Raw genomic sequence first — 18,775 nt, 5'->3', positions numbered from 1 at the left:
GTAGCTACTCCAGAATAGGGAAGAACAACCCAGCTTTGGTGCCAGCGAAATGCCAGCACGGCTACGCCTCTGAGACCCGGCCAACTCGTGGCAGGGCTGGGCCGCGGTGCCGCTGCGGTCTCTGCCGGGGGGTCCCCCGGCTGCCCTCCCCCCCCATCCCTTCTTTTGGGGCCTTTTGCTCCAAAGCGAACCCCCCCCCCCCCCCCCCAGCCCTGCCAGGTGCTGGCCTGAGACCTGGGAAGCTCATTGCACCCCAGGGTGCTGGCAGAGAGCCTGGATGCCGACGGGAGCCCCCTTCCCTCCGCAGAGGGGCTCGGGGCCGGCTCGGAGAGCGCGGGGTGCCGGTGGGGACCCCCCTGAGCCCCCGAGCCCCCGCGCCCGCCGCGCCGGCAGCCTCTGGCACCCGCTCCCCAGCCCCGGCGCCAAGGCTTTCCGGCGGTGGTTTTGAAAGAGCCGTATTGTCTGCCCCCCCCCACCGCGGCCTCCTGCTTTTCCGTGGCTCCCGAGGGGGATTTTGGGGGGACGAGCTGCCCCCCGGCAGGACCAGCCTCACCCCAGCCCTTGCCGTACCCCCTCCGTGCCTCGGTTTCCCCATTGCTGTGCTCCTTGTGCTGCGCTGGAGGTGGGGGGGTTGCAGAAAGGGTCCCCCCCCTGCTCAGGGGGGTCCTCCGTGGTGTAGGGAAAGTGGGGTACGGCACCCCCAAAACCCCTGGCAGTCCGAGATGGATGTGCATGGAAAAATAAGGGTACTTAGGGGCTTTTGCTGGTATGAACTGGGGGGGGAACCCCAAAAGGGTCTCGGCGGGTGTCCCAGCCACAGCCTTGACCCCCCCGTTTCTCTTTGCTCCCGCAGGACGCCATGGTCCCGGGGGGCGCCCGCTGGTGCCTGCTGCTGGGGCTCTGCGCCCTCGTCCCCCCCGCCGCCCCCCAGGGGGGACCAGAAGAGGACGGGACCCCCAGCGTCAGGACGGAGGGGTTGGGGTACCACCTCGCCCAGGATGGGGACCCCCTCCAGGACCCCCAGCGCTGCGGCATCACCTTCCACACCCCCAGCCCTTGCAACCCCCGTGGGCCACCCCCCTCCGCCTCTCGCGATGAGCTGGATCATCTCAAGAACCTCTTGCAGGACACCAAAGCCAGCCTGAAGGACGTGGAGATGGCGGCCACGCTGGAGGACAACCAGACCCGCTACCAGGACATCATCACCGAGGCGCTGCCCGCCATCCACGGGGCCAACCTGGAATTTCAGGAGAGCCTGGACAACGTCCGCAGGGAGCTGGAGGCTCACGTGGCCGAGGCCGATCACCCACGGATGGCTGAGAAGAAGGAGAAGTAGGTGCCATGGGAAGGGGATGGACCGGGGGAGATGCTCCATGGAGATGATGCCCCAAAATCCATGGGTGGGAGCCAGCCCCAGATCACGGACACCTTGGGGGGGTCTGGGTGTCCCCAAGGGTCCCACAGCCTTCGTGGTGGCTCTCGGGTGACACATGGGGGGTTTGGATGCTCAGCAGACCGCTGCCGTTAGCATCCGTGTGTGTGCCCCTGCCCTAAACCCCGCGTGGCGGGGCCGGTGAGGGGTCCTCCGAGGGCAGGGTGGGATGTCAGGAGGGGGGGGTTGTCACTCCTAAACCAGTGACACAGCACAGCTGAGCCACAACGTGACAACGGAGCAGCAGTCGCCAGGATGGAGGAGCTGGGGTACCTCCTCTCCCAGGTTGGGGACCCCCTCCGGGACCCCCAGTGCTGCAGCATCACCTTCCACACCCTCCTACGGGGAGGCTGGTGGGGACACAGGGGACACTGAGCCCACTCTTTCCCCCCCCCAGGCTGCGGAAGGGTGTCCGGGTGGTGGCCCACATGCTACGGCTCACCGGCCGCCTGGCCCAGACCCTCGACGCCGCGTCCCGCCGCCTCCACGCTGAGCTGAGCCGGCGCCTGCAGAGCTCGGCCGCCCGCGCCGCCGCCGCCGCCGCCGAGCCCTAGGACGGCGGGGACGGGCTCCGCCGTCACCCTGCCTATGGCCTTGCTTGCTGGTAGGACCCCAACCCGGCTCATCTCCACGGCTTTTGGGGCGTCCTGGCTCCTCTCCCCGGCCCCGGGAGCTGAGATTTTGCACGGGGTGTTTGCAGAGTGGTCTGGGCGCCGGAGCCGGCAGCGCCGGGAGGGGACGGCAGGTTGCTGCCTGCGACGTGATGCCATCGTGCACGCCATGCCATCGCACATACGATGCCATTGCGTACGTGATGCCATTGCGCACACGATTCCATCGCACATATGATGCCAACACACATGATGCCATCGCGGACACGATGCCATCGCGCACACGATGCCATTGCGCACGATGCCATCGCGCACACGACGCCATCGCGCACACGATGCCATCACGCACACAATGCCATCACGCATACGATGCCATTGCATACGCGATGCCATTGCACACAGGATGCCATCTCACACATGATGCCAACACACGTGATGCCATCGCACACATGATGCCATCACGCACACGATGCCGTTGCACATGATGCCATCACGCGCACGATGCCATCGCGCACACAACGCCATTGCGCACACGACGCCATCGCGCACATGATGCCATCACACACACGATGCCATTGCATATGCGATGCCATTGCACACACGATGCCATTGCGGACATGATGCCATCGTCTGCTGCGCACATGATGCCATCACGCGCACGATGCCATCGCACACACGATGCCATCACACACACGATGCCATCGCGCACATGATGCCATCACACACACGATGCCATTGTGCACACGATGCCATCACACACACGATGCCATTGCGGACACGATGCCGTCGCACACGCGATGCCGTCGCACACGCGATGCCATTGCGGACATGGTGCCATCGTCTGCTGCGCACATGATGCCATCACACACGCGATGCCATCGCACACACGATGCCATCACACACACGATGCCATCGCGCACATGATGCCATCACACACACGATGCCATTGCGCACACGATGCCATCACACACACGATGCCATTGCGGACATGGTGCCGTTGCACACGGTGCCATCACACACACGATGCCATCACACACACGATGCCATTGCACACACGGTGCCATCACACACACGATGCCATTGCGGACACGGTGCCGTTGCACACGGTGCCATCACACACACGATGCCATCACACACGCGATGCCATTGCACACACGGTGCCATCACACACACGATGCCATTGCGGACACGGTGCCGTTGCACACGGTGCCATCACACACACGATGCCATCACACACGCGATGCCATTGCACACCCGATGCCCATAACCCCAGCCCCAGGCATTCGATGCATTTATCCCGCGGGAGCTCTGCCCTCGTCTAGCAGAGCCCGGTGCCGCCGTGTGTGCCCAGCCCCGTGCCCGGGGGGGAAAAGCCCTTCCTCCCATCCCCAGCAAACCTCTGCACCCCTCCGGTCCCCCCTGCAAGAGCTTTATCCGCCCAGGCTCCCTTTTTTCACAGCTAGCCAGCCCCGTCTGCCAACAAGTAAGCCGTCACACCCAGATCCTTGCCTAAACTGGGCTCCCCACGGGGTCTTAAAAACTAAGCCCAGCTCTTTTGGGGCTTGGTTGCATCTCGCCGGTGGTCCAGCAGCATCGCCCGCCCGGCGTGGGCAGAGCCGCTGCCGACCCCAGTTAATCCTTCGCCCTTGGGAACGCCTTGCCCAGGCTTGGAAGAGCCTTCTTGCGCTTGGGGTGGTAACAGCGGAGGCTGGGTCTGGAGTTGGGCCGCTCCGGGTGGGCAGGGCAGAGGGGATGGGGCTGCCCTGCCTGCACAAGGCAGGGCAGGCAGCGGGAGAGCGGCTGGGGATGAACCGCCCGGCAATAAATCAAAGCTGGCAACTCCAGTGCTCCCAACCCACTGAGGTCTGGGCAGCAGGAAAACAGCTGGAGGCAGAAAATCCTTGGGTGTTTGGAAGCCCGGAGCTTCTCCCCCAGGAGGCTGGAGGGGACGGCCGGGGCCAGCCAGGCACGCCGGGCTCGGGGCACCCCGCTCCCCCCATGGGGCACCCCAAGGCTGGGCGAGAGGCAGACGTCGCCCCGGGCAGCGGCAGCGGCACTTCTGCAGGAGCTGCAGGCAGCGAAATAAAGATGCATTGCGCTCTGCCAGCGTTATCTCCGCGTCTGGTTTCTCTCCATCCTCCGCTGTCTAAGGGACGAGGAGGACGGATGAGGTTGGCTGCGGCGTTAACTGCCCCTCCGCCTCCAAAAGAGTCGACCCCGATGGGGAGCCCAGCGAAGGAGACGGACCCCTGGCACCCACCGTGCTTCCCACCACCTTCAATCCACCATCCCAGCAGTCAGCTCTGGGGGTTTTTTTTCCCTCCCCTGAAAAATCAATGTTGGTTGTCGTCTTTTCCTGATTAATTTGCTACAGTCTTACCCGACTCATCCGTCTTCCTAATTCCCTTTGGTGGGCCCGGGTCGATCTCCCGGAGCAGTCCTTGCCATTTCCAACCGCTCCCCATCCCTCTGGCATCCATCGCTCCATCTCCCCCGCTCCCCATCTCCCCATCCGACACCGAGCACCCTCCCTCCGGCCGCGCAGGCAGCCCTGGGCCGTGGCCGTGGGCTGAGGGCTCTGCCCCGTGGCACGGGGACGGGGCTTTGCGTCGCGCCGCCGGCTGCAGCGTGGTTCCCCGGGGCGGGGGATGTTTGGCAGGCTTTAAAAAAAAAAAAAAAAGGGTGCTTTGATGCAATCACGACATCGATGAGACATCTGGATCAGCCTGATGTGATGTTTGCATCAGTGAGATGTTCGTGGCCCTGGGTCTGGAGGGGGGACAACCCAGTATCTGCCTGGCTTTGGTGTCGGCTGCTGCTGGGGTGGCAGGCCGGTGGGATGCCGGCTCTGCGGTCCTCTTCCCCATGGATTTCTGGTGTTTAGCATCCCAAGGACGGTGGGGACAGCCACACGGATGCAGGCAGGACCAGGGTCCTGCAGCAGAGCAGCAAATTCAAGTCCCTTCCATGCCCGGCTCTGCCTCCTCATTGATTTCCCAGGGGAAAGGAAGCAAATGGCTGGGCAGGTCCCCCAGGGCTGGAAATTGCAGCCCTGGGCTTCATTTGCAGGAAGGCTGCGCATTAAATTTCCCAGCAGGAAGGAAGGAGAGAGGCTGCTCTGGGGAGAGGGCTGGGGCTTTGCCCGGGAGGCCTGGGTTTCCCATCGCAGAACCACCTCTCCTGCCCAGAGTAGCCCTGTCCCCATCCCTGTCCCCATCCCCTTGGATGGGGACACCTGAGACAGGAGGGGGAAGGGGTCTGCAGGGCGGGGGAGATGCTGGATGTTGCCCTGGCTTTGCTTTCCCAGTTTTGCGACTGTCCCCTTGGCAGTGTTTTATGGGGGCAAGCGTGGGCGGAGGCAGGCGCTGCCTGGGGCCAGCGCAAGACCTGGCACCCTGCTTTCCCCAGAGCAGGGGACATCACCGCTGCCTGGAGCTGCTCTGCCCGCGGGCAGGTTGGCACCAAACCCCCAGCTCGGGGCTGTGGAGCAAGCGGGGAAACCCTGCCCTGGTGAGGGCTGGGCCCCACACTGCTGCAAGGACCCTGGCCCTTTGCAATGCCCTGTGCAATGCCCCGCAATACCCTGCAATGCCCCCTGCAATGCCCCGTGCAATGCCCTGCAATGCCCCATGCAATGCCCTGTGCAATGCCCTGCAATGCCCCATGCAATGCCCCCTGCAATGCCCTGTGCAATGCCCTGCAATACCCTGCAATGACCCCTGCAATGCCCCGTGCAATGCCCTGCAATGCTCCATGCAATGCCCTGTGCAATGCCCTGCAATGCCCCATGCAATGCCCCCTGCAATGCCCTGTGCAATGCCCTGCAATACCCTGCAATGCCCCCTGCAATGCCCTGTGCAATGCCCTGCAATGCCCTGCAATGCCCCCTGCAATGCCCCCTGCAATGCCCGGTGCAATGCCCTGTGCAATGCCCTACAATGCCCCCGCAATGCCCTGTGCAATGCCCCCTGCAATGCCCTGTGCAATGCCCTGCAATGCCCCCTACAATACCCTGCAATGCCACGTGATGCTCTCTGCAATACCCCCTGCAATACCCCATGCAACACCCCATGCAATGCCCCATGCAATACCCCTTGCAATGCCCCTGCAATGCCCTGTGCAATGCCCTGCAATGCCCCATGCAATGTCCCTGCAATGCCCTGCAATGCCCCATGCAATGCCCCATGCAACACCCCTTGCAATGCCCCTGCAATGCCCTGCAACGCCCCATGCAACATCCCATGCAACGCCTCATGCAATACCTCTTGTAATGCCCCTGCAATGCCCCATGCAATGCCCTGAGATGCCCCCTGCAATACCCCAAGCGACGTGCCCTGCATCGCCCTGTTCTGTGCTCCACCTCCTCTGCTCCACAGCACTTTGGCTCCTGTTCTCCTTCCCTCTCCCCCCCATCCTCACCCATAAAGCCCACCATCCCCTTCCCTCTCCCCGGGCCGAGCGGTGCCTTGGAAGAGACTGGGAAAACCCTGGCAAATCCAGCCCTTTCCACCCCAGGGAAGCTTTGCCAACGCGCGGGGGGCCAGGGGAGCTGGTGCCCCTCCAGCCTTCCTCCCCCTCGTCCCCCCGGCCTCCCCTCCTTCCCTGCCTGGGCATGGCTCTCCCTCCTCCCCCAGCCCCTGGCGTCACCATCACCGCTTCGAGTAAGAGCCGAGACATCCTTCGCCCGAGCCCAGTCCTCGCCGGAGCCCTCCGCGGCGCAGCATCCCAACCCCGGCACGGCAGAGGGAACGGGGGGCTTCGGGGACCCCTCCTTGCTCTCCCTGCGGCAGGTAAGGGGGTTCGCTGGGTCCAGGCTGGGTGGGAAGGAGAGAAGCTCTTTTTCCCTGCAAATATCCATGACTAAAGGCTGTTTGCGGAGTGCTGAGGACGATCAGGGAGCGATGGGGAGGCAGCAGCAGGGAAAGTTTCCCAGCTCTGCCTGAAGTTCCCATCTAAAACCCCCAAATCCCTTGCTGTCCGCCTTTAAAATCCAATAAATAAGTTATTTATTCTCACTGCATCCCTGGCTGCACGTCGGGATGCCGAGAGCTTTGCCGGGCTCACCGCGGCCGCGGGCATCCTCCGGTCCAGCCTTTAGCATCCGCGCTTTCCCTCCGGGAAAGCGTTTGGCAAGTACTGGCATTTTGCAGGCACGTAGCTACCTCCCGGGGCATCTCCGCTGCTTCAAACCGAGCGCTTTGTGTCCCGGCGCGATGGGAAATCCATCGGGGCAGTGATTTGGACGCAGGGAGATGAGGCAGGGCTGCAGGTAAAGGTCAGGCAGGAGGGCAGGGCTGCCCGCCCCGCTGCCAGGCTGGGCCCGAGCTGCTCGGTGCTGCCGGAGGAGCACGGAGGAGGGCGAAGCAGCGATGGGAGGGAAGGGGGATGTGGGTGCAAGGGGGTGGTGGGGTGCCGCGGCACCCTGGGGTGGCCGGTGGCCTCCCCCCCACGCAGCCCCCTTCCCACTCACCTGCCCATCCCCACCCACGGGTGCAGGTCCCCTCTCCACCCGTGTCCCCCCCAAACCCCCTTGGCCACGTACAGGCAGTTTCAGGCACAGCTTTGCAGCACCCAGGGCACCTCCTTCCCCTCGTCGATATCTACCAGAGCTTTGGGGGACCCATGACATCCCCACTCGTGTGACCCTATAACCAAGCCTGCAGCAGGAGCAGCTCCCCCAGTACCCCCATACTCTCCAGTACATGGAGATATCTCAGCCAGGAGAGACCCATCCATAATTTTCTTTTCATGCCAGTGCAGTGGCCGGCGTTTCTCCTTCCCATTTCCCACCCCCTCCACCATCCATGTATTAATCAGTTGAAAACTGCGCAGAAGATGATGATGATGATGAGTTCAGGAGGGCTTTGTGGTTTTACCAGGCCAGCGAGGAATTTAAGCCAAAGGAGCTTCTTGTTTAGCAACATCAATGCCGGGTTGGGAACCTTCTTCTCTTTGGGGATGAAAGCATTTGCCTCCTGGAGAGGGGAGGCTGCTCCTGGGGGCACGGGTGAAGCGTGGAGGAGTCACCTTGTAAGGAGGGGCAGATTTCGGGGCCTCGGCAGAGCAAGTGATTTCTCCCCTTGCAGAGATTTCCTTTGCTGGGGAGGGGAACCAACCACATCCATGGATGGAGGGATGGATGCCTAGGTAGAGGGATGAAGGGATGGATGGATGGATGGATGGATGGATGAAGGGATGGATGAAGGGATGGATGGATGATGGATGGTTGAGGGTGGATGGTGAAAGGGTGATCCCTCATTTCAGGAGTGCTCCTGGAGAAACCAGCCCCGGGAGCCCGTTCGGGGCAGCGCAGTCTCTTGGGGCAGCTGAGATGCTTCCCCCTCCCTTGCTCTCAGGTCCCAAACCGGCTTTGAGTCAGGGAGGGCAGAAGGATGGTTGAAACTGGTTATTTTCTGGTCACCCCAGTAAGGTCTGGAGCACCAGGCTCCATCTCTGCTATTAAATCACCCAGGAGCAGACCCGGGCTCCCCATCGCTTTAACTCACGGTCCGGCTGCCAGGCCGCGACCGACGCTGCCCGGATTCGCACCCTGCCCACCCGAGGAGCACTCGTGAAACATTTTTGGGGACATTTTTCCCTTGACTCTGCCATGGTGGCAGCTTGGGTCAGCTCCAAGCCCTGCTCGTGGCTGGGAGCGGCTTTGAGGGGACCGCAGTGGGACCGTCACCTCCCAGACCCATGCCGTGGTGGCATCGCGGTGACAGTGCCGCTCTCTGCTGTCTTTCCAGGAATGAAATTTGGGGCAGGCAGCTCAGCAGAGCATCCCAGACCACGCACCCACCCTGGCCTTGCTGTGTCCCTGCTGAGGCTCTCCCAGCCCACCTCCAGCTCCATCCATGGCTCCTCCAGCGCTCGCTAATGGCGGGGACACACAGGACACCCCGTCGGAGGTCCCCTATGGTGGCTTTCCCTGCTGAGCCTCCTCTCCCACCACCACCTCAGCTCATCGCTCCCCCTGGTCCCTCCTGGAGGGCTTTGCAAGCTGCTCCAGGGAGGGGGTCCACGGGGGACGCTAGCAGAAGGAGGATGGGGCAGCTGTCCCATGGCATCGTCCCCGTCATCGCGTGGTGCTTCGTCACCTTCCAGGCGGGTAAGGGCGGCTCTGGCTTTCCCTGGGGTACCTGAATTTCCTTCGCTTGAGCCCTGCCTTCCCAAGGGTGTCACCCCGGGGGGGGTAAATCTGGGGAGAGGGGAAGCTGAGGGGGCTGTGGTGCATGAGCATGGAAAACCAGTTCTCTCCCAGTTTACCCCCATGCGGTCTCTCCGCACTCCCAGTCTCCATGGTGTCCTCCACCACGTGCCGTGCAAGGATGGGGTTCGTGTCTTTGCAGAGGAGCCTGACACCACCCAGCCGCTTGGGTGGGGACGGTCTGCTCTGGGTCATCCCCCAGAGGGGATGGACCTCTGGCACCCCAGATCCATCCTGTGCGAGCTAGAAATGTTGGAGGGACGGAAAAAAAATGGATTTTGCTTCCACCCCCTGTCAGCACAAGTCCCCCCAGGAGCTGGGCATCTTGCTCGTCCCTTCACTTGCGACTAGCCCTCCCTGACACCTCTAAGACCCTTGAAGCTGCTCGGCACATCGTCCCCGGCCAAAGGACAACCGGGGCCCCTTGCTGGGCTTGCCTGCGCAGCGGGGAGAGCTTGCACGGGGCGTGCTACAGGGCCGTACACCCATCCTTCTTCAGGGCAGAGCCACCCCTAAAACATCTCTTTGGTTGCACGTCACTGTGCAAAGCCCTCCCTCCCTCCACCCCTGGACTTGCTGGTGGAAATTTATGGGGCTCTGCAGCGAGCAAGGACGGCTGAGCGATGCGTCGCAAGCTGACGGCACCGAAGACCAACGCCAACAATTTCTAGGCAGAGCAAAGAGCGTTGCGCTCCTTCCCAGCCCCGTCTCCAGCCCAGCCCGAGGGATGGTCTCTGGGCAGGCTGCAGCAGTCCCAAGGACTGGGTTAGCCTCCACCTTGCAAAGCTGAACCAGTTAGCACCAGTAAGAGCAGCTGGAGGGGACTGGGAGAGGGACCTCAGCCACCCAAGAGCGGGATTTTCTCAGCCGGCGTTGCAAGGTTGACCTTGCACCGCTCTCCGCTCCCCGGGAGAAGCACGGGGCAGTTTTGAAGGAACTAATTCCCCTCTCCCCATCCCAGGGTGGGGTTTAGCATCCCTGCCTGCTGCAGCAGAGAGGGGGCTTGCCCCGAAAGGGCACCCCATTTCAGCGGGGCGCAGGGGTGTGGAAGGGGAGGTCAGCGAGCTCTCCCCCACCCCGGCCCCCTCTCCGTCTCCCTGCAGCCGCCTGCCTGCGGGAGCAGCCCGGCAGCCACGCCGAGGAGCGTCTCTTCAAGCACCTCTTCACCGGCTACAACCGCTGGTCACGGCCAGTGCCCAACACCTCCGACGTGGTCATCGTGAGGTTCGGGCTCTCCATCGCGCAGCTGATCGACGTGGTGCGTAGCCCACCGGCAGGGACCCCGGTCCCACGTGGTGTCTGACTTTTCACCAGTTGGTCCTACTGGTCTGCCAGACCAGAGCCGGGCAACACTGGTGCGAGGTTGGGTTTTGGGCAGCAACAACCCCCTGGCCATCTCCAGCGAGTGACAAACCACCCACCCTGCCTCCCTCAGACCTCCAACGAGCAGGGGCGTCTGCACCCCTCCTCTCCATCCCAAACCCTCCCTTCCCCTGGCAGCAGGAGAGCATCCAGGGAAACTGCAGTTCTCCATTCCTGCCATGTCCTTATCCACCATCTACCTGCCCTGGGGCACCTCTGGGCTTTGCTGTCCGTCTGTCCCTCGCTCATTCCTCCCATGCACACCCATCTATCCACCCATCCACCCATCTACCTATCCACCCATCCACCCATCTACCTATCCATCTGTCCACCTGTGCACCTATGCATCTATCCACCAATCCATCTATCCACCTGTCCATCTATCCATCTGTCCATCTATCCATCCTTCCATCCACAGGACTGTCCATCTGTCCGTCCATCGGAGCGGCTCAGAGCTGTGCGCTGCAATATGCTATTTCTTGCTGCCATCTAGTGAGCAGATATCTCAAGGAAATGCAGTCTTGGACTTGTACTGGTACCAGTTGCTTCCAGGAGCTGAACCCCAGATGTGGCAGGCAGAAAGTGAAAGCAGTGATCTGGGGGACGATGCAGCGATGGGACAAGCCCTCTCTCCGTCTCCTCTCACCTCTCCCTCTTTCCCACCGCAGGATGAGAAGAACCAGATGATGACCACGAACGTCTGGCTGAAGCAGGTAGGAGCCTGTTCCCTCTCTGGGGCAAGGGCAGGAGCGTGTCAAGGAGGGCACAGCATTTGGGGCAGAGAGACCCTGCCCAGGGGGGCTTGGTGGCATCTCCATGGTGCTGTTCCTCTGGGGGATGCTGCCAGAGGAGGAGGAGGCATTGGGCAGCTTGGTCCCACCAGACCCAGGGCCACCCGATGCCCTTCCCTCCATGTCTCCCTGCAGGAGTGGAGCGACTACAAGCTGCGCTGGGACCCGGCAGAATTTGACAACGTCACCTCCATCCGGGTGCCTTCCGAGATGATCTGGATCCCCGACATCGTGCTCTACAACAAGTGAGTGATGCTGCCGAGATGGGGCATCCCTAGGGGCAGCTCCCCCATCCCATCCCATCCCATCCCATCCCACCCCACCCCACCCCATCCCATCCCTGCAGCTCATCCCATCCCATCCCATTCCATCCCATCCCTGCAGCTCATCCCATCCCATCCCATCCCATCCCATCCCATCCCATCCCTGCAGCTCATCCCATCCCATCCCATCCCATCCCATCCCATCCCATCCCATCCCTGCAGCTCATCCCATCCCATCCCATGCCATCCCATCCCTGCAGCTCATCCCATCCCATCCCATCCCATCCCATCCCATCCCATCCCTGCAGCTCATCCCATCCCATCCCATCCCATCCCATCCCTGCAGCTCATCCCATCCCATCCCATCCCATCCCATCCCTGCAGCTCATCCCATCCCATCCCATCCCATCCCATTCCATCCCATCCCTGCAGCTCATCCCATCCCATCCCATCCCATCCCTGCAGCTCATCCCATCCCATCCCATCCCATCCCATCCCATCCCATCCCTGCAGCTCATCCCATCTCATCCCATCCCATTCCAGTAGCTCCCTGGTGCTGCCAGCCCCCATGGGCCTCCTGCCCCGCATCCCACCCCAGTGGTAAGGATGCAAATCAGTCTTCATCCATCTCTCCCTGTCCTCATCCTCCCACCCATCTCCATGCTCTGGGTGATGGCCAAGTAGGTGAACCCAGCACCGTGCAGGGATGCACGATGGAGCCACATCCTCAAATCAAGGCCCTGAGAGCTGAGGGAGCTCCTGGCCCTGTTTCTTGGGGGAAACGCTTCGTCCTCCTCTGGCCTTCACATCTCTCCATCCCTGCAGCGCTGACGGGGAGTTCGCCGTGACCCACATGACGAAGGCCCACCTCTTCTCCAACGGGAAGGTGAAGTGGGTGCCGCCCGCCATCTACAAAAGCTCGTGCAGCATCGACGTCACCTTCTTCCCCTTCGACCAGCAGAACTGTAAGATGAAGTTCGGCTCCTGGACCTACGACAAGGCCAAGATTGACCTGGAGAACATGGAGCACCATGTCGATCTCAAGGATTACTGGGAGAGTGGCGAGTGGGCCATCATAAATGCCATTGGCACCTATAACTCCAAGAAGTATGACTGCTGCACCGAGATCTACCCCGACATCACCTTCTGCTTCGTCATCCGCCGCCTCCCGCTCTTCTACACCATCAATCTCATCATACCCTGCCTGCTTATCTCCTGCCTGACCGTGCTGGTCTTCTACCTGCCCTCCGACTGCGGGGAGAAGATCACCCTCTGCATCTCTGTCCTGCTGTCCCTCACCGTCTTCCTACTGCTCATCACAGAAATCATCCCGTCCACCTCGCTGGTCATCCCTCTCATCGGTGAGTACCTCCTCTTCACCATGATCTTCGTCACGCTCTCCATCATCATCACCGTGTTTGTCCTCAACGTCCACCACCGCTCCCCCAGCACCCACACGATGCCCTGCTGGGTGCGCAGCTTCTTCCTCGACTTCATCCCTCGCTGGCTCTTCATGAAGCGACCCCCGGCCCTGCCTCCCCCCGAGGGGACCGCGGGGCAGTACGACCTCCCGGGGACGAGGCTCAGCACCTCCCGGTGCTGGCTGGAGACCGATGTGGATGACAAGTGGGAGGAAGAAGAGGAGGAGGAGGAAGAGGAGGAGGAAGAGGAGGAGAAGACCTACCCCAGCCGCATATCCCAGGCGGGGTCCCACGGCCAGGGCGCCCAGTGCCGCTATGGCTGCGGGCGCCAAGCTGGGAAGGCATCAGGGGGCTCAGCCCCCCGGGGGCCCCCCAAGGGGGAGGAGGAGGAGGGGGGCTCGGACCGGGGGCGGACGCTGTCCCCCAGCATCCTGAAGGCCCTGGAAGGGGTGCAGTACATCGCGGACCACCTGCGAGCCGAGGATGCTGACTTCTCGGTGAGTGGGTGCCTCTGAGGGCCGGGGGGTGAGGAGGGGGTCCCTGATTTGTACCTCCATGGGGAGGTCCATGCTGTCAGCCCCGGTGGGTTCCCTGGCTGCTGAGGACCCAAAACCAGGGAGAAGATCAACGACCACCTCCTGGGAGATTCCCGGTCCGTGGGGTCCGTTGAGGGTTCCCCCAGCTCCCGTCCCTGCTGGCTGCGGGGACGTTGGAGGCCCCTCTCCTGCCCACACTGTCCTGCTCTCAGAGAGCAGCGAGGGACCCGGCTCAGCGGCTGTGCCCCTACTTTTGGCCAAGTGGTTTCAGAAAACCCTGGGTGGGATCAGCTCTGCCCTGAGCAACCTCCCCGGAGAGGTCCATCCCCCAGCCCTGCTGCTCCAGGGATTTCCCGAGACACGGGGTATCTCCTCGCCCTGAGGCAAACGGCAGATGCAGAGGAAGCCCTGGGTGGTCTCCTAACTCCAAAGGGTCCTCACAAACGGGGGGGCTGCATCCTCTGCCCGCCCTCACAGCCCCTCTCCGCTCGGCAGGTGAAGGAGGACTGGAAGTACGTGGCCATGGTGATCGACCGCATCTTCCTCTGGATGTTCATCATCGTCTGCCTGCTGGGCACCGTGGGGCTCTTCCTCCCACCCTACCTGGCGGGGATGATCTAGGGGCCGGGCCAGGCTGCGGTGGGGACGGCGGGCGATGCACGCTCCCTTCTCCTGGGGAGCGGGCACGGTGGTGCCCACATCCAGCCGGACCCTCGCCTCTCCCTGGGAGGACATGGTTGCAACCATGGAGGACCCTCCGATGGGAAATGCAGGGTGAAGCAAGAGCTGTGCCAAGGGGTGACCTGGGGATGGTGGGGAGGGACGGCTGCCTGCCACCCTGCCCGGGGCAGCTGCAGCCATCCCGGCATCGAGGAAGGCACGGTACAGCTTCTCCATGGCCTGAGCGCAGGCTGGAGGCATCTAGGAGAGGCATCTGCTTCCTCGAGCTGCTGCAAGTCCTACCCGAAACCCAAGAGCTGCGTCTGGGTGTGACTCCAACGTGCCGGGCAAGAAGAGGGGACCTCACAGCTGCTCTAGGATTACAGGCTGGTGTGGTCATGCATGACATGGGGGAGGCGATAACGCTTCGGATGATCCATGCAGAAGGGGTACGGGCGTGGGATGGAGGTCCCTGCTCAGCCGCACGGCTCGGGGGTCTCTGCTCTGCAAAGCCCAGCCCAGGCGCAGACCCTCTGCAGCCCACCGGCACGAGTGGTCACTTCCACACCATCCCACACTGGAGCCCGGAGCAGCAGGGAGACGGGAGCAGCCAAATGTGGGTGGCTTGGAAGGGAAAACCCACCCTGCAGAACGGGATAACCCACCCAGCCACGGCCAGACGGTGCCCTCGGACCCCCGGAGCTCAGGGGTGCTGCCTCACGCTGGACTTGGCTGGTGCGGGGGGAAGCTGCACTGGCAAGGTCCATCTTGAGCAAATCCTCCTCTCCATCCTACGTCAGATCCCAAACCATCTGGCTCTGATGACTGCTGCAATCCAGCTTTTAATTTCTAGCTGCCGTATGCCCTAAAGGGCCCATGCTTACAGAGAAGAGAAGAAGATGCTCTCTTCTTCCATGCTCCGAGAGACACCAGGTTTTTCCTGCAACGTTTTCTCCTCCTGGGCACCGACCCATGGTGGTGCTGGGTGCCGTCTGAGGGGTTTCAGAAAACACTTTGTGCTTTCAGGAGTGAAACGGGCCAGAAGAAACGGTGCCACGGAGGGATGTGCACATCCCAAGGGTGTTGCCTGGCTTATGAGGCCACCAGGGCACAAGCTCTGGGGTGACCTCCCCCCAGTGTGGCACTAGACCCCCAAGCATCCTTTTTGTGGGGTGGGAACCCATCTTCATGGTTGTGTTATCCTGCACAAACCACTTCCCGACAGCCTCCACCATGAATTGCCCATGATTTTCCTTCTGAAAAGCAAGGGTCTGGAGATACTCTCACTAGCAAGCCTCAGGGTGGGAGAAGGGGGAGTCCAGGCCCCTCGCCTGGATCGTGGGCTCAACGGGAGGGAAACGGGGCTCCAGCGAGGACGTGGATGCAGCAGATCCAGGTTGACCCCAGCAGCTCCCCCAGGGATGCTGCCACCGGGACGGCGCCTCCCCACGCCGGCAAGATGGCTCAGAGCAGCACAACCCTTACTCTTTCTACGGCGACGCTGGTGACCAGGGGACTTGTCCCCACGGTATGGGGGTGACAGGCAAGCACAGGCACAGCGGGACTTTGTGCATGGTTTATCTCAGCCAGAATGAACAGCATTGTGGGAAGATGCTGGGGAAAAGCCCGAACCGTACGGTTTCCAACTCAAAGCACAAACCGAACAGAGACTTGGTTTGCCGTCGTCGCTTACACAGAGCAGCTCGGAGAAAACTCAGCTGGAAGAGGCACCGTTCTCCTGGTTTGTGTCACCAAAGGCTGCGGTCCGCGGGGTCCCATCCCTCCCTGTGCTCTGCAGGCTTGGGGCCAGGCACGCTCCGGCCACGGGCGCCGGAATCGGCTCCACTGCGGCGCGCGGACCCGCCTCCCATCATTAAATAAAGTCTTCTATACAATGTACAAGGAAACGCAACCAGTCCCTCCGGCCACCGCTCCGATGGCCCCTGGGGACCCCCGCGCGGCCCCCCGGGATGCCAGCTCCCCCAGCCGCTGTGCCCCCCGGCTCCCGGTGGCGAGTGGGGTCCAGGTCCCCGTCGCGACATGCCGCCCGCGGCCATCCGTCCTCGGAGGGGCCAAGGGACGGACACGCGGACCTGCTGGGGAGCAGGGAGCCGCCGAGCCAGAGGGATCTTCAGCCGCCCTCAGGAACGGCCAGGTCCTCCCCAGCCCTTTCCAGGGACAAGTCACTTGATGCCTCCCTTCTTCAGAAGACCGACAAGACGATGCTAAAGACACGAGCGGCTGCAGGAGGGGGGACAGGGAGGGCAGGACGGCGAGGCCACGGGAGACACACAAAAGCCAGCAACGCTCTTCTCCCATCTCCGCCGCCAGAAGCACGGCGGTCCCTCTCCTCCTCTCCTTCCCCACCCCTTCTTCTTCCCTCTCTCCGCCCCTGCCCTCACTCCAAGCACAGCTTCACCAGGTTGGCCTGGACCTTGGCTTGGTCCACGGCATCCAGGAGGTTCTTGGCATCCACGGCCAGGGTGTGGGAGGCCATCAGCATCTGCCGCTTGCACTCTTCGCTCAGCGAGGTGACGGCGTTCTGCTGCGCCAGGCGCATCTTGTTGATGAGGTCGGCCAAGTCCTTGTTGAGCAGCTTCTGGGTCCCCTCGATCTGACCATGACACGTGGGGGTTACAGACAGGGGTGCCACCAGCACCCAACCCCACGCCGGACCCCTCTCCCTCCTCCCCAGTCCTACCTCGGTGCGGGAGGCGGCGGGCAGGACGGGCAGGATCTCGTCGACGCTGCCGATCAGCTTCCGCAGGGACAGGCCCACGTTCTGCAGGGAGGGCGGCAGGGTTAGGATGACTCCAGGCATGAGCACAGGGAAGTGGTGCATGGGAACAGCCTGTGCTGCTGAGCCAAGGATCCCATTCGGGAGAGGGGCATAGTGGGAGACTCTCCCACTGTTGACCCAAGGACTCAATGGAGGAGCAGGGAGTGCTGGAAACGCTCCCACCGTTGACCCAAGGACTCAATGGAGGAGCAGGGAGTGCTGGAAATGCTCCCACCATTGACCCAAGGACCCAAAGGAGGAGCAGGGAGTGCTGGAAACGCTCCCACCGTTGACCCAAGGACCCAACGGAGGAGCAGGGAGTGCTGGAAATGCTCCCACTGTTGACCCAAGGACCCAAACGAGGAGTAGGGAGTACTGGAAATGCCCCACCGTTGACCCAAGGACCCAATGGAGGAGCAGGACATGTTGGAAACTCTCCCACCATTGACCCAAGGATCCAAGGGAGGAGCTGGGAATGTTGGAAATGCTCCCTCCTACATGTGCAAGACCTTCCTGAGAAGGATGCTTGGTGGGAGTCGCTCAGCAGACTCATTCCCAGCTCCCTTCCCCATTCCCCTGGCGTTGCCCCCTCCCTGCCCTCCCTACCTTCACCATGAGGATGTACCCCTCCGGGGGCAGGAGGCTGATCTCGTTCTTCAGCTGCAGCACGGCCCGCACCAGGTCCATGACGTTGCTGTACACCATGTCATCTGTGCGGTCCAGGTTGGCGGTGGGGGCCGGGTGGATGGACTGCTGAGGAACAGGGACACGATGGGATCAGATGGACCAAGGGGACAAGGAGGGAAAGACCAACACCTATGGGGAGCCGTGGCCGGACCCATCCACCTCCCACCCATGACCCCGGTGCTGCTGGGTCTGTCTGACCCCTCTGGGGACGGGGGGAGTCAGAATAAGTCCCATCCTGCAGATGCAAAGGGATGATGGAGGTGGGGGAGGAGGACGGGGACCGTGGTGGCCAGGGAGGTCTTACCTGCGCCCCAAGTCTTGGAGGCTTCTGGGGGGGCCCCGTGAACTCCGCTACGCCATCAGTAAGGGAAAGGAAGGAGAGTCACTCTGGCTGTTCCCCTGGACACACGGGCACTCTGCAAGACCCCAGGGACCCGTGCCACCTCCCGCACCTCCCTGGAGCAGCGTGTCCTGCTGTGGCTGGACACCCTGACCCACCCCAGCTGTGCCACCTCACCGCAGGGTCAGAACCCCCTGGGCCCCCATGCCCGGGACAGGCGGACCCCCTCTCCCTGGGGCAGGCAACGCTGCTCCCCATCATCTGGGATTTCTTTCATGGAGGATCCCAAAGCCAGGAGGGATACGGCGCCGAGGCTCCTCGCAGCTCAGCGCAGGGTCCCCCGCTTGCAGCCCCAAACTGGGTGCTCGCGGGTGGGGGGCCACGGGCAGCCCCGCACCCCGTGCAGATGTGGGCACTCACTGTAATCCGTCTCCTTCTCTGGGAGCAGCTGTGGGGGGAAGAAACAGCGAATGAGAGGCACAAAGTCCTGGCTGGAGGCGGCGAAGAGGGAGGAGGCATCGCCATCCCCTCCCAGGGCTTCTGGCGGGGAGCTCCGGACCACCGGGATTTCACCCCGTTAACATTTGCAGATTAATTTTCCCAGTGCGAGGGGTACATATATAAATATCTGTCGCCTGTCAATGCCAAAGCAAATGAGGATCTCCAGACACCCCCAGGAGAAG

At 62.4% G+C, this 18,775-nt stretch overlaps 2 protein-coding genes across 9 annotated transcripts in view; one reads left to right on the top strand and one right to left on the bottom strand.

Annotated features, from left to right (window-relative positions):
• Nucleotides 1–9,090: 9,090 nt before the first annotated feature.
• On the top strand, nt 9,091–14,247 carry CHRNA2 (cholinergic receptor nicotinic alpha 2 subunit; the record flags this gene model as incomplete). The annotated part of the gene is made up of 6 exons (XM_082305221.1): nt 9,091–9,154; nt 10,357–10,511; nt 11,284–11,328; nt 11,542–11,651; nt 12,495–13,587; nt 14,122–14,247. 6 exons carry the CDS (start codon nt 9,091–9,093, stop codon nt 14,245–14,247), a joined length of 1,593 nt encoding a protein of 530 aa, XP_082161347.1.
• Nucleotides 14,248–15,940: 1,693 nt separating this feature from the next.
• The window catches only part of PTK2B (protein tyrosine kinase 2 beta), a 30,122-nt gene continuing 27,287 nt past the window's right edge, over nt 15,941–18,775 (bottom strand). For 3 of the 8 annotated variants that reach the window (XM_082307594.1, XM_082307591.1, XM_082307590.1), the window contains exons 27-31: nt 18,513–18,540; nt 18,057–18,112; nt 17,672–17,818; nt 16,988–17,068; nt 15,941–16,900 (exon numbers count right to left, since the gene is read on the bottom strand). In XM_082307594.1, the coding sequence (XP_082163720.1) occupies nt 16,685–16,900; nt 16,988–17,068; nt 17,672–17,818; nt 18,057–18,112; nt 18,513–18,540 (528 nt within the window). In that variant the 3' untranslated portion in view covers nt 15,941–16,684. The remainder of the gene's footprint in view (nt 16,901–16,987; nt 17,069–17,671; nt 17,819–18,056; nt 18,113–18,512; nt 18,541–18,775) is intronic. The other 5 variants (XM_082307595.1, XM_082307596.1, XM_082307592.1 and 2 more) reach the window with 5 other exon arrangements.

Source organism: Platalea leucorodia, assembly GCF_965183815.1.
Source record: "Platalea leucorodia genome assembly, chromosome: 3".
NCBI lineage: Eukaryota > Metazoa > Chordata > Aves > Pelecaniformes > Threskiornithidae > Platalea > Platalea leucorodia.
Note: the sequence above shows the minus strand (reverse complement) of the source record. Positions and strands in the feature narration are given on the sequence as shown.